The following is a 12,241-nucleotide window of genomic DNA, read 5'->3' as shown; positions in this document are numbered from 1 at the left end:
TAGTTAACGGGTCAATGAATAGAAGACATGTCTCACACACCCCAAACAACTGTAATGGATCAGTTTTCTGGCCGTCAGAAGTGCGTTTATCCCTCTTTATTGACACAGCAAAATGACCAAGAGTTAGCCTATCATTAATAAAACGAGTCAACAAGTCGTTGCTATCTAGCATTAAGACACAGGAGGGGGGTGTTGTGCTGTCGGGCGGATGGTTTATCTGTCTATGGGATGAAGGGACAACTTTAATGGTGCGTTACCATTCTCCTCGTAAATCTTGGTTCTAATTCTAGGAATTTATGTTTGTTCAATTAAATCCCCTCACCCCTTTTTGGGTAAAGCTTGATTTTTTAGCTATATGATTGCTATTATTTACATGTATGCCAAACAAAATAGTTTAAAATAGGCCTACATGACAAGTCTACCCTCTGGCCCAAAGAAGGTTTGGGCATATGAGTTAATGCTGTTTGGATGGGAGGTACAATATTATAAATGGCTGGTGTTTGGTGAGGTTAAATTTATGGAAAGCTTTGTATTTCCACACAATCACCGTGGGAGTCATGAAGTGCTTCATGTGGCCAACCAAATATTTCCGACAACATTTGAAGGCATCACAGCCCCACCTCCCCCGCGCTGGAGGTGATTAGGGGACGCTGGACTAGCCCAGAGACGCCGCTCCAGCCACTCCCTACGCCCGGCGGACCCTGCACTCTCAAGTCCATCCAGAGCTCCTTTCAAAGTGCTGAGAGATCCAGATGAGAGCCGCGTTCCGCCTCATCCAGCACAGCAGACACGAGTTAAACTAAAGGCAGCGGAGAAGGGCTTCAGGAGCCACTCCACACTTGGAGAAACACCTCTGGGATCCTACTTTTGTCCGTAGAGTGGATTTAAGACGAGAGGGATCAACTCTTGTAGAGATAAGAGGCAAGTTTGACATCTTCTGTTTGCTACTCGGCTAGGTGCTGGAAATGTAACAACTGCGAGTCCTTTCTTAGCCAATGGTTAGGGTCATATATCATATTTGTTACACCGTTGCAGTCGCTGCAACTTTTCTCCAAAGTTAAGTTTGCATTGTCTTTAGACCGTCTGCTTCCCCAACTCATTCATTCCTCCTCACTTCGTGCAGGAGGGGGTTGGGATTTTTTTTTCTGTTTATCTTTCTTTTCTTTGTGTAGGCTAAGGATTGCAATGGTTGGAGGATAAAACTGGTTGGACTAGCTATGTCCGAGTTTAGTTTCGATGTTTGTCTTAATTCTTTCTTAACCCCAACCAAGGCTGATTTAGCATTTCCGATTGTTGTCGCTAATTGCATACATCTGCGGGTTTAAGCACCGTCTTAAGTCATTCAAGAGTCAGTCAAACCACTGCAGACCCCGACGCAGGGACAGCAGCACATGTGTCAACTCTCAAAAACTCATTCAGAGTTCAGTCTTTTCAGATGGCGCTGTGATAGAGTGGGCCTATAACGGCAAATGCTCGTGTATCATCACACAACTGAATGAACAATGTGTGAATGGCAAGCTCTCTGTGAAATGGGCGTTTTCCGTCAGTTGTGTAGAGTAGGGCTGAATGAAAACAGTAAATTCTGATCGCCACGTTGGGATCATTCAAAGTAATTTCATTAAAAGTATGTCCTTACATCCCCACTTGGATGTATGATAGGCTATACAAAAATAAGATCAATGCCAGCTTTAAACTAACTGAAGGTGGGTTTAGCCTCCAGTACGCCCGTCGCTGACTGGAATAAATTACTGCCCAGCATGGACTGCATGAATAAAACTATTCACCTCTCTGAGAAACATCCTAGAGTTCCTTCTTGTCAGAGTTGGCCTGCTTTCTTTCTGCTGGGATCCCCCTGTGGGATCCAGCCTGGAACTTATAAAATCAAACGAGGAGAGGAATGCCTTTATGGGAAGAAAACTGTAGTAGATTTAGGGGGGGGGGGGCTACACTACAGTATTAAATACACTGTGGTTGCATTAGATACAATAATAGTCTAAATCAGGGGTCTTCAACGTTTTTTAGGCCAAGGACCCCATAACTGAAAGAGAGATGGAGCAAGATTTAGTTGCATATTAAAGTGGGCTGCATAGATGAAAATGGATGGATCAGTATTTATATTTATACATCATGTTTTAATGTGAAACATACATGTGAAAGGCACAGTGCATCCTTAAGCTTAACTAAAGCGAGTCATCAATATTGTGTAAATTAAATGTTTTTTTGTTTGTTTTTTTACAAATACGCCGATTTATCTTTGCTAATAATATGTTGGATTCATGGTAATGTCTATTTTCAGGCATATTCTAATTTAAAAAAAAAAAAACAAGAAAAACTTTCAAAGAAATATCAAACAATAATTTGGTGGCCGCCCTGCAGCAACTCTGAGGACCCCCCTAGGGGCCCCGGACCACCTGTTGAAGATCTCTGGTCTAAATAATTATACCATAGAAGACATGTTGCTGTAAAATCACTATGGATGCATGTAGCCTAATGTCTTTGTTTCTGTAGAATGCATCGAATGTGTCTGCATTTTGTAATTGCAAACAGCAACTGTGATAGATGTTTTCAGATGTGAGTCAAGGCCTGCACAAACTGCTGATTACACTCAGTCTAAACAGAGGCTAAGTTTTACCTTGGCTTTTTCTCTTTTAGTATGAAGCAGTTTAAGTCAAACTATGAACATTTGCACATATTTAGGCTACAGTATATACACACATTAATGCTTCTGATGTATTGGGCCACAACTGATTCAAAACATGAATTCAGTGGAAATGTTACAAACTTGCAGTCTTGTTCTGCTTTAAATGTTCTGGCTTGTCTTTTGATGCCAGATTGTTTCTATGCTTGGCTCTGCTTTGAATCCTTAACCCCTAATTCCATTTGTGAACTTAAAATCCCAAGAGGATCAGATAAGACTTTTTTTTTTTTTTTTTTTAAGGATTGTGTCTTTCTCTTTGTGGTTTTCCACAAATATGTCCCGCCTCTGTTGGCCGGAGTCTCTCTCGGGAAGCCAGATGGGAACTTTATTACCCGCGCTGATCAAACAAACAGTGATGTAAGATGACTGTGAAAGGTAGTGTGTGGTAAGCCTTCAGAGTTGCACAGACTCCTGGAAAAAGTAACAACCGTTTTAGCTCAGACTTGGAAACGTCAGTGTGTGGGACTGTTGGCTTCTCTAGGCGCTCTCCTCAGTGTAAGCTTGTTGGCCGGCCTGCTTTGAGTTGCATCAGTGTTTTCTCAGTGTGCCAAAAAGCCTCTTCATGAACACTTTCGGGTGAGATGCAGTGGTATAATTGGGTGTGTATAGAGGACCAAAGTCCCCCGGCCAGTTCCATGGTGATGGATATTGTTTGCACTTGTCTGCCCGTGCAGCTTAGCGTAGTGAGGCGTGCGCCTTGTGTTCACCCTGCATCAACAGAGGTGGACAGGGGCACACATACAGCCCCACTGACTGGATCATGAAAAGCCTTCAACAGCCTCTGTTAAAGGATTTTCTAAAGCCAGGAAGCATCCAAAGTCCTGTTAGTGATATGTAGTTGCATCTCCAATTCAGTGACTTTGTGATACACCAGATCGTGTGTGTGTGTGTGTGTGTGTGTGTGTGTGTGTGTGTGTGTGTGTGTGTGTGTGTGTGTGTGTGTGTGTGTGTGTGTGTGTGTGTGTGTGTGTGTGTGTGTGTGTGTGTGTGTGTGTGTGTGTGTGTGTGTGTGTGTGTGTGTGTGTGTGTGTTCTGTTGCTTTATGCTACTTTTGAGTTGAAAGGGTAAAACAAATCACACATTGCCTTCCAGTCCACTATCCTAGCAAAGAACTTTCCCCTGTGCTGTTTGACTCGGAACATTTTCCACCAATTCAACTTAACTGCTTAAACTGTACGTCTCCAAGTCTCCCCGTGGAGCTAGAGTAATAACGCTGTACATTTTTCATTCAGCTCACTGTTGCTTTGTTAAGTCCACTGCAGCTGCTTTCTCCATTCATTTATGGCAAACCAAGCCAGACCAAGTGTTTGACTGCCTGTTGTGCAGACGCCGCCATAGCTGCTAATGCCGAGCAGTCTGGGGGAAACGTTTGAATGTAGTCATGTACTTTTAATCAAGTGAAAATTGTAACCTTGCAGGGTTCTCCTGCGTGAATGCATTAGATAGTTGCTAAGTGGTTAGGCCGCTTTAGAGCTGTTGTACTCATAAAGTGCAACCGCTTGGACCCTAAGGATCCAGAAGAGGACCGTTGACTATATATATATATATATATATATATATATATATATATATATATATATATATATATATATATATATATATATAATATATATATATATATATATATATATATATATATATATACACATACATACATACATACATACATACATACATACATACATACATATAATGCTGTTGATCAGTGGTACAGGCCCATAGCTTTTAACCTGGTCACCTGTTTTTTTTGCAGTGTGTTTATACTGCAAAGGAAACTAAGAAGTGCATAATATGTCTAAGCACACTTGTGCTCCATTGCTTATGAAGAGAAAGAGGAAATGACAAACATTCATCTGCTCCATTTGTTAAAATATATAAATGCACAAAGATTTAAGATTAAAACTCAGTCCTATAACATTTTCCTTATATAGCCTATTCAATTTTCTAATTGGGGGAATGGAGAGCCAAATAGTCCAAAACGGAGGGAGCCATTGCAGCTTGGTAGCTGTGTTGCACAATCTACTTTCATTTAAACTCCTGCCGGGGTATAAACTGCTCCACAAAAAAAGGAATTGTTTGCAGACACTTTTTTAGACGATGTGATTATTATTATTATTATTATTATTATTATTATTATTATTATGCAGACTATTTTGTGATCATGTCGGATCCCATTTATCATAGTAACAAGCTAATAAGGAAAATGTCTTCAGGGCCTTGTTTAAAAGCGAACACATCATACAGTTGTTCCTGTCATCTGGTCTCTTTTCGATCAAGGTTTTGTATGCTTGGTGGAGTCGTTATGGTATGGTTGTTTGATCCTTTTGTCATTTTGATTGCCAGCTGTAGGCTCATGTTTTGCAAATCGACCAGTCTCTCTCTGCTGTCGGAGCTGTCTTGTAAATAAAGCGCAGTGTTTGTTTGGATTACAGGTTTATGTTTAACCAGGCTGGAAGGTTGTTTGGCATGAAAGCTCCATTTGACTCGCAAATGTCCGCACTTTTTGACAGAAGATAGAAATCTTAAAAATCAGCAGTCAGTAAGTGCAAGTTGTGTCAAAGGGGTTTGTTCAGTCTTAGTGTGCCTGCGAGTGGCCTGCCAAATTGTCCGTGTGCCAGCCTTTGCTCACTCACTCTCGCACAGATGTGCACATGGAGCGGTGTTGAGGACCCTGGATTCCAGGTCACTTTCTCAGGCAGCATCTCGCTCTCTGCCCCTTTTTAAAACCTCCGTCCTCTCTGTTCTGTTCTGGCCTGCTGTTGGGCACAGCCCCATGCCCTGCTGCTGCTCCAGTAGGGAGGGCTTTAATCTCCTTCGTTACCTGCAGCCTGTGATGTTGTGAGTCACCTACCTCCTGACAAGGCCAGCCCGATCTGCAGGGAATTTTACGGGCCATTATGCTGCATTATGCCTTTTTATTATCATTTGTTTGCAAAGAGACGCCTCTTATGTTCTCTCAAACAACCGCTCCCAAGGTAGAATGACGCCAATCATCTCTCCGTGTAGCTCACACAATGACCATTTGCTTTCTCTCACACCACATGACGTTGTAGACTGCAAGCTTGCTTTGTTGATCATGATGACAATATTGTATTGATGGCCACTCTGAGCTGCTTTTTATTTTTAATCAAGCACATGCACCCTAGCGAGAAACGGCTGGTTTATTGGCTCCACTTTCTGTGTACTTTCACTACTTGCGTGTTTTGCGTGCATGTGAGTGCCAGCACGGCCTTTGACCTTTTGGTTGAGTGACGTTTCTCCTTGCTAAAGGACAGAAAAGAAAACGTGGCCTCACGTCTAGGGCCTGTAAATAATATATGTACATTTAATGGTGTTTTTTCATGTTGTCCCTCGTAGCTTGATCTGGCCGTGAAATCTAGGTCAATGTCAGCATCAGGAAGCATAGGGTGTCTCATAATATTGGTGGTGACAGGCATTGAAATCCCCAGGGTCCAGCCCACCCAACACACACAATCTCTCACTCGTGTTTTTTTTTTTCTTTCTGTTGAGCAACTTGGCTCTTCTAAATACACCACTTTAATCTGTAGTATTTATAGTTCAAACTCTAATTTAATATTCTTTAATTTGTACTGTGTGTAGGATCAAAACCTCCCCATACTGACATTTAAGGTGTGATCTTGATGATTTCGTCAGCAATGCTGCACATTGCATGACATCGAGGAGGGGGGAGGGGGTGTGTGTGTGTATGTGTGTGTGTGTGTGTGGGGGGGGGGGTTAGTGCCAGCAGCAAGTATTATGTTGAATTTATATTGCTGATAGCAGAGAACCAGGAAGCCCTAGCAAAAACTAATTATAATGAAATCCTATTGTATTGTATTTTTTTTTCTTAACATAATCTAATGGATGAGTAAGGTCAGCAGTTAATGTGCCAAACTTAAATGATGTGTATACTCCCATCTGACATACATCCAGAGGAGGGGTATTTGACCATAAGTTTCACTACATCACAGATTCACGAGATTATGATTTAAGATTAATAGCAGCTAAACCATGTGGGCACATGTGATGCTTACCTCCTAAACATGCATCAAAGAGATTTAATCAATCTCTCTGATGCAAAATGCATCAGAGAGATTGATAAAGCAGCACACTTCTAATCCAGTTCTGAGAGTCAAAGGTTCATACTAGAGTCACTTTGATTTAGACAGATAACATGAGTGTAGGCTAATTTAAAAAAAAAAAAAAAAAAAAAAAGTGTGTACATTGAGGCAACCCACTAAACAACTGTTTTACCAACATAGACTGGTTATATTCGTCACCTCTCCACCACTCAGCTATGAGGATAATCCCCCCGAGTTTAATCAAGACTGTCCGGTTTTTCTCTCATTCTCCCGCTGTGGATCCAGTACAATAGTTACACAGCAGGCAGCAACTCCTATTAATGGGATTGTGTCACTGGCTGCCTAGAAGCCAGTTCCAAATTTGGGGTAGTGGGTTATCAGCTGAGGGCACGCAGCATCCAGGCTGCAGACGGATGCAATATGTTGTTGGTCAGAATAGCATGGGCACTTAGGCGACATTAAAGGCTTCAGCATCTGGTTTCACTAAGGAGTGGGCTGTGTCCTTTTAGACTCCTGTTTGTTCACACCAAAGAGTAAACTAAGCACTTTCACTGTAGCATGGCTATGCACTTCCTGCCAGTCAGTATTAAGTCTGCAGAAGCTGGTTAGTTAACTACTTTTTAGTAACTGATTTTTACCAATATTGATTGTGGCTGTCCCTGGCTAATACATTCATCATCTGATGCTCTCAGGATGACCAATATTAAATAATGGCCATGACCTGTTTGTGAATTTGTGTGTATTTACATGCAAGTTATATGCATGTCAAATTCTTACTCTAGGAATCTATCTATAAGCTAATGTAATGCTCTGTTGTAGATACAGTATCTACAACAAAAACCTGGAATGTTGTAGCAAAGCCGCAGCATTTTGAAGCACCACAGATAACATGGCCTATGATGTGAGATCACAGAGCAGTTGATTGCCGTTTCATCCCTCTGCAACAATGTAAAAAGGAAATAACTTGATTTTTAAAGTAGCGTTGCAGACAAGCAAAGCAGCTGGTAGACATGAGCCGCCGCTGGCACAGTGCCATCAGAGCGGCACATTGCATTAGTCGGCATGCACAAAGTAACAGACCTCACTGGACTGGGTTGAAAAGTAAGCAAATATTTCTCCCCCTATGTTGTACATGCCTCTGAGTTGGGATGGAGCTGTTACAGCCCATTTTAAAAAAGGTCTTAATTGCAAAAGAACATCAATCATTTTTCAACATTCTGCCGCCTCTGTCTCAGCCCTCCTTTCAAAGATTTGTTTTCATGCTGAGTGTGAGAGTGAGTAGTTTTGGAACTCGAGTCTTGCCTCCCACTAAGAGCTGGGCAACTTATTTATGGGCCACTAACATTGTGCCCTGCAGGGGAACAGAAGCCAGGGAAAAAGTGAAGGGGAAGTCTACACCGGGAATCCAATTTTTATTTTCAGGAACGTCATGCTGCTCCGAAGTTGCTGCTAAAAGTTGATTTTGACAGATGATAGAGGGTTATGTCTTGTCGACAAAGTTTGGGTTTTTTGTGCTATGTTGTTTCGAGTCGTCCTGTTTTGGCTGTCGGGCAATTGTTTCAGGTCACATACTGTATTATCCCCTGATCCAGTTGTTTTAATCCCCCAAACAAGAACATCCCACTTCACACTTCACTTCACTTCTGTGGTTGCATTATCAGATATCTGTGTTAATCTATACAACATTTTGTTTTTGCCCACATTGTCATCATGCGTTTGCTAATTTCGGTGCTTCTTCTTCTTCCAATTCCCTTCACTGCTTTATTTATTTGAAAGCCTATCTAAAACGGAGTGCATGATAGATATGTAGCTTTGCCATATTGTTTTATTCTGTACCAGCCAGTGTCTGTTTCTGGTTATGCAAAAAAAACACATCTGTGCTAAGAGAGCAGTGAACAATAGAGGACTACATGGCCTGATCTATTAGCCTGTTGTGGACAGCCTGTCACAACAGCAGACATTGGGTTTTTAGTACAGCAAAGCCCTGTGTCAAGGCCCTGAATGTTTCGTAGGCCCCTCTTTTATCTCTGGCCCAATAGCTTTGGGATTACTGTCCCAAAGGAGACGGAAGGCAACACGGGACAGAAAACTGCCGCCCCCAGCAGTGCCTTTGTCATGGTGCACTCCAGCCCACATCCTTTACCAGCCCCAAATATTATATTGCTGCAACAAGCAAGACTGGTGCAGAAAAAGCCATGATGCCGTTTAGAAGTCCTGAAACGGGAGCAGATTCCAGCTGAGCGGACACCCAGAGGTCAAGGACAAAGTTCCTTAGTTATGTAATAGCCTATGGGATGTTCTCACATGCCACGGGACTGGATAGCCAATCAAAAGACCCCGCTCCTCCCCTTGAGTCAAACCACTGCTGTCCAAACATGTTCACCCCGGAGTTTATTTGCATTGGCTAAGTTTAGGACTGCTTATTTTCCGATCAGAGAATGGCTCTTAAAAAACTTTATTGGGCCTCACAAATAATGGACAACCAACACAAAGTAATGGCCTTATCGGTGTAATCAAGGTGTGTGTGTGTGTGTGTGTGTGTGTGTGTGTGTGTGTGTGTGTGTGTGTGTGTGTGTGTGTGTGTGTGTGTGTGTGTGTGTGTGTGTGTGTGTGTGTGTGTGTGTGTGTGTGTGTGTGTGTGTGTGTGTGTGTGTGTGTGTGTGTGGTCATGACAAGGTTATTGACCCTTTGCAAACACATCACACGACCACGTGACGGCGCCATGACGGACGGCGGAAGCACAGGCTAAACAGTAGTGGACGAGCGGAAAGTTTCATAGTTTCAATCAGTTTGAAATACATAACACTAAATAAACTGTATTTGTGTGTGTGTGTGTGTGTGTGTGGCGCCACTAGTGGTCCAAAAACCTCTGCACCTAACTTTTTTTATTTTTTTTATTTACAGTATGTGTGATGTATCTTTTCCTTCCTCTCAATTTTTCTTGCAGGGGGCGGACACCTGCAGCCAAAATGGAGGTGAAGACGTCACTTCTAGACAACATGATTGGGGTTGGCGACATGGTCCTCCTAGAACCCCTGTCTGAAGACTCATTCATCGAGAACCTGAGGAAGCGCTTTGACCACAATGAGATCTACGTAAGTCTACCACTGATTGTATCAACGTAGCTAAACCTCAGTGAGTAGTAGTGTAACAATATGGCTTGTCCCTGCTTCCAAAGACTGATCTAGACGGCTTCCCCAAGGAAACGTGCAGATACTTTTCATAACTCTATTGTTCTTTCATTCCCTCACTCATTTTAGTCTTGGCCACAGTGGCACAGATACAGAGACCACAGTAACCAACCAATCAATAAATCACATCACCAAGGAATGTAGAGGATGCCTTTTTTAAATGAGGCATGAAATCCAGAGCTCAGGGACAAGAAGGAGCTGGAAGGCTCGCTGGCTAATCTCTAGAAGAAAGGGGGTTGTTGAACTATCATCCCTTCATCAGACAATTGGTTCTGGGCTTTGCGCTGTGATACTTCTTCTCTGCAGGTTGGCTGCTCCCGACGTCAGCCAAGATGATTACAGCTCTGCTCTGGTTCCTGTTGGCTCACAGGGACCAGGGCCCAAGGGATGATGTCACCTCATATAGCGATGATTGCCTTAGCGACGCGCTAGATATTTTGCCGAGATGCAGCCCACATCCTGCTGAGGAATGGGAATGATGTTTTTACATTTCAGATGCCCTCAATTTTTCGGTCCTAAACCCTTTTTTAAAATTGTTTATGTAATCTACGCTCCTCCAAGATGCAAAATCATAATATTGCCCACTATTACCTAGTTTAGTCCTGGCTGCCATGAAGTGAAAGTAAAAGTGGCGCGTTCACGGAAAGGTAAATCACATGGCTCGAAGTCTTAAATGTCAAGCTTTTTGGTGGCACAAGCTGCCCCTCAAGAGTGATGACCAGGGAAAGCACTGAAGCCTGTACTTATCCAATAAATCTGTGGTGTACAATCCTTGCCTGTGAATGTATTTTTCCCTCATGTGGCATCATTCTTTACAAATGGCCCCAACCCCCACCCCAGACTATCATATGACAGCTCACAGCCAAAGAAACATGGCTTTGTTTTCCAGAGGGACAGCGCATCATGTATCCAGTAACTCTGTGGAAAATCAAAGGGAATGGAAGTGTCCCTGTTAACCGATGCCCTGCTTCTTATGTCAGACTCTTGATCTTTTTCTGAGCAAGATAAAATCAATGTGTTTCTTGCATGCTTATTTAATTCCTGAAGCCCTCCTTTGTTTTAATCATTAGCTCTGCGTTGTTACTTGCATGTTTAATTCCCTTTTCCGTCAAACCAAAACTGTGGCAGGATGATCAGTGCCTTTCTTTATCCCAAATGGATTCTCTTAAATTGTAACTACCATCTACGCCTTTTTTTTTTTTAATGGCTTTTAATGACAAAGGAAGATATCAAGATACCTACGTGTTTTGTACATAATTGCTGAGGTTTCAGCCCCACCCGTTTTTTTTCAATTACTCATAATCCTAGATCCTAAAGGTCTTTTCACACCAAGTCCCAATTTTTCACGTAAACACCTGCCAGTTTTGTAATGAACAAGTCCTATCTCTGCTGTCTTGTACACAGATTTCCAAACCTTCATGCTAAAGTGTTGTGATTTTTATCATTGCTGCTGAAAAAAATGATTAATGTAGCTGTTGGGCAAGTGATGTATCATCCACGCAGCTATACTTTTAGTGACTGAACAGATGGCGTATTATAACGAGCAGGACAGCAGGTGTAGAAATGCAAAAAAAGGAAACAGTAAATGTTTTGTTTAGTTTTTTGTCATTTTTAATGTGCTTTGTGGTTTTGGTCAAGAGAACACCCACATTATCACGTGGAACTTTGTTTACATTGCACACACTCCCTTTGTTATCCGTCCTCTGCACTTGAAAAAGCCTCGCTTTGCCTCCGGTGGGCTATTGAACAGGAGTCTGTGGGAGGCTGTGGCGTTGCCACAGGGAAGGCCATGCTCCGCTCTTGTCAGAGTGGGTTATGCAACAGCCATTACCATGGAAAGCAAATGAAAAGAAACATTTTTTCAGGTTGATGTTTGAAAGTGCTCTCTGGGTTTTGAGCGTAGGAGGATGTGGAAGATGATGGCTGGTTACATTCACTTTCAGATATCTGTTAATACCTGTGCAAATGTTACATAAAGGTGTTTTTTTTAAAAAAAAATTTATATGAAATGTGAAACCGAAAGCAGTGCTTTTTATGTTTTGTTGATGTCTGATTAAAACCCCACTGCTGACATGTTAGATGTCTTGCATTGTAATTACATTTTATGTAATTGACCAATGCTACAATGTTTTTAATTGGAAGCAAATAACTTAAAATTATTCAGTTTTTGAGTTGTAGGTATTACATAATGGGCATGTCAAGCATTGGTATGGCAGCATGAATACTTGCACACATTACTAAAACCCTCCTTCAGCATCTTGACCACTTTA

General features: G+C 42.1%; 1 protein-coding gene across 13 annotated transcripts in view; it reads left to right on the top strand.

Moving 5' to 3' along the window:
- Positions 1 to 637: 637 nt before the first annotated feature.
- The window catches only part of myo1b (myosin IB), a 69,518-nt gene continuing 57,914 nt past the window's right edge, over positions 638 to 12,241 (top strand). For 5 of the 13 annotated variants that reach the window (XM_036004069.1, XM_036004071.1, XM_036004070.1 and 2 more), the window contains exons 1-2: positions 638 to 921; positions 9,728 to 9,875. In XM_036004069.1, the coding sequence (XP_035859962.1) occupies positions 9,750 to 9,875 (126 nt within the window). In that variant the 5' untranslated portion in view covers positions 638 to 921; positions 9,728 to 9,749. Of the gene's footprint in view, positions 922 to 9,727; positions 9,876 to 12,241 lie in introns of those variants that run through there. The other 8 variants (XM_036004073.1, XM_036004075.1, XM_036004074.1 and 5 more) reach the window with 3 other exon arrangements.

Source organism: Sander lucioperca, chromosome 8 (genome assembly GCF_008315115.2).
Source record: "Sander lucioperca isolate FBNREF2018 chromosome 8, SLUC_FBN_1.2, whole genome shotgun sequence".
In the NCBI taxonomy this organism is placed as follows: domain Eukaryota; kingdom Metazoa; phylum Chordata; class Actinopteri; order Perciformes; family Percidae; genus Sander; species Sander lucioperca.
Note: the sequence above shows the minus strand (reverse complement) of the source record. Positions and strands in the feature narration are given on the sequence as shown.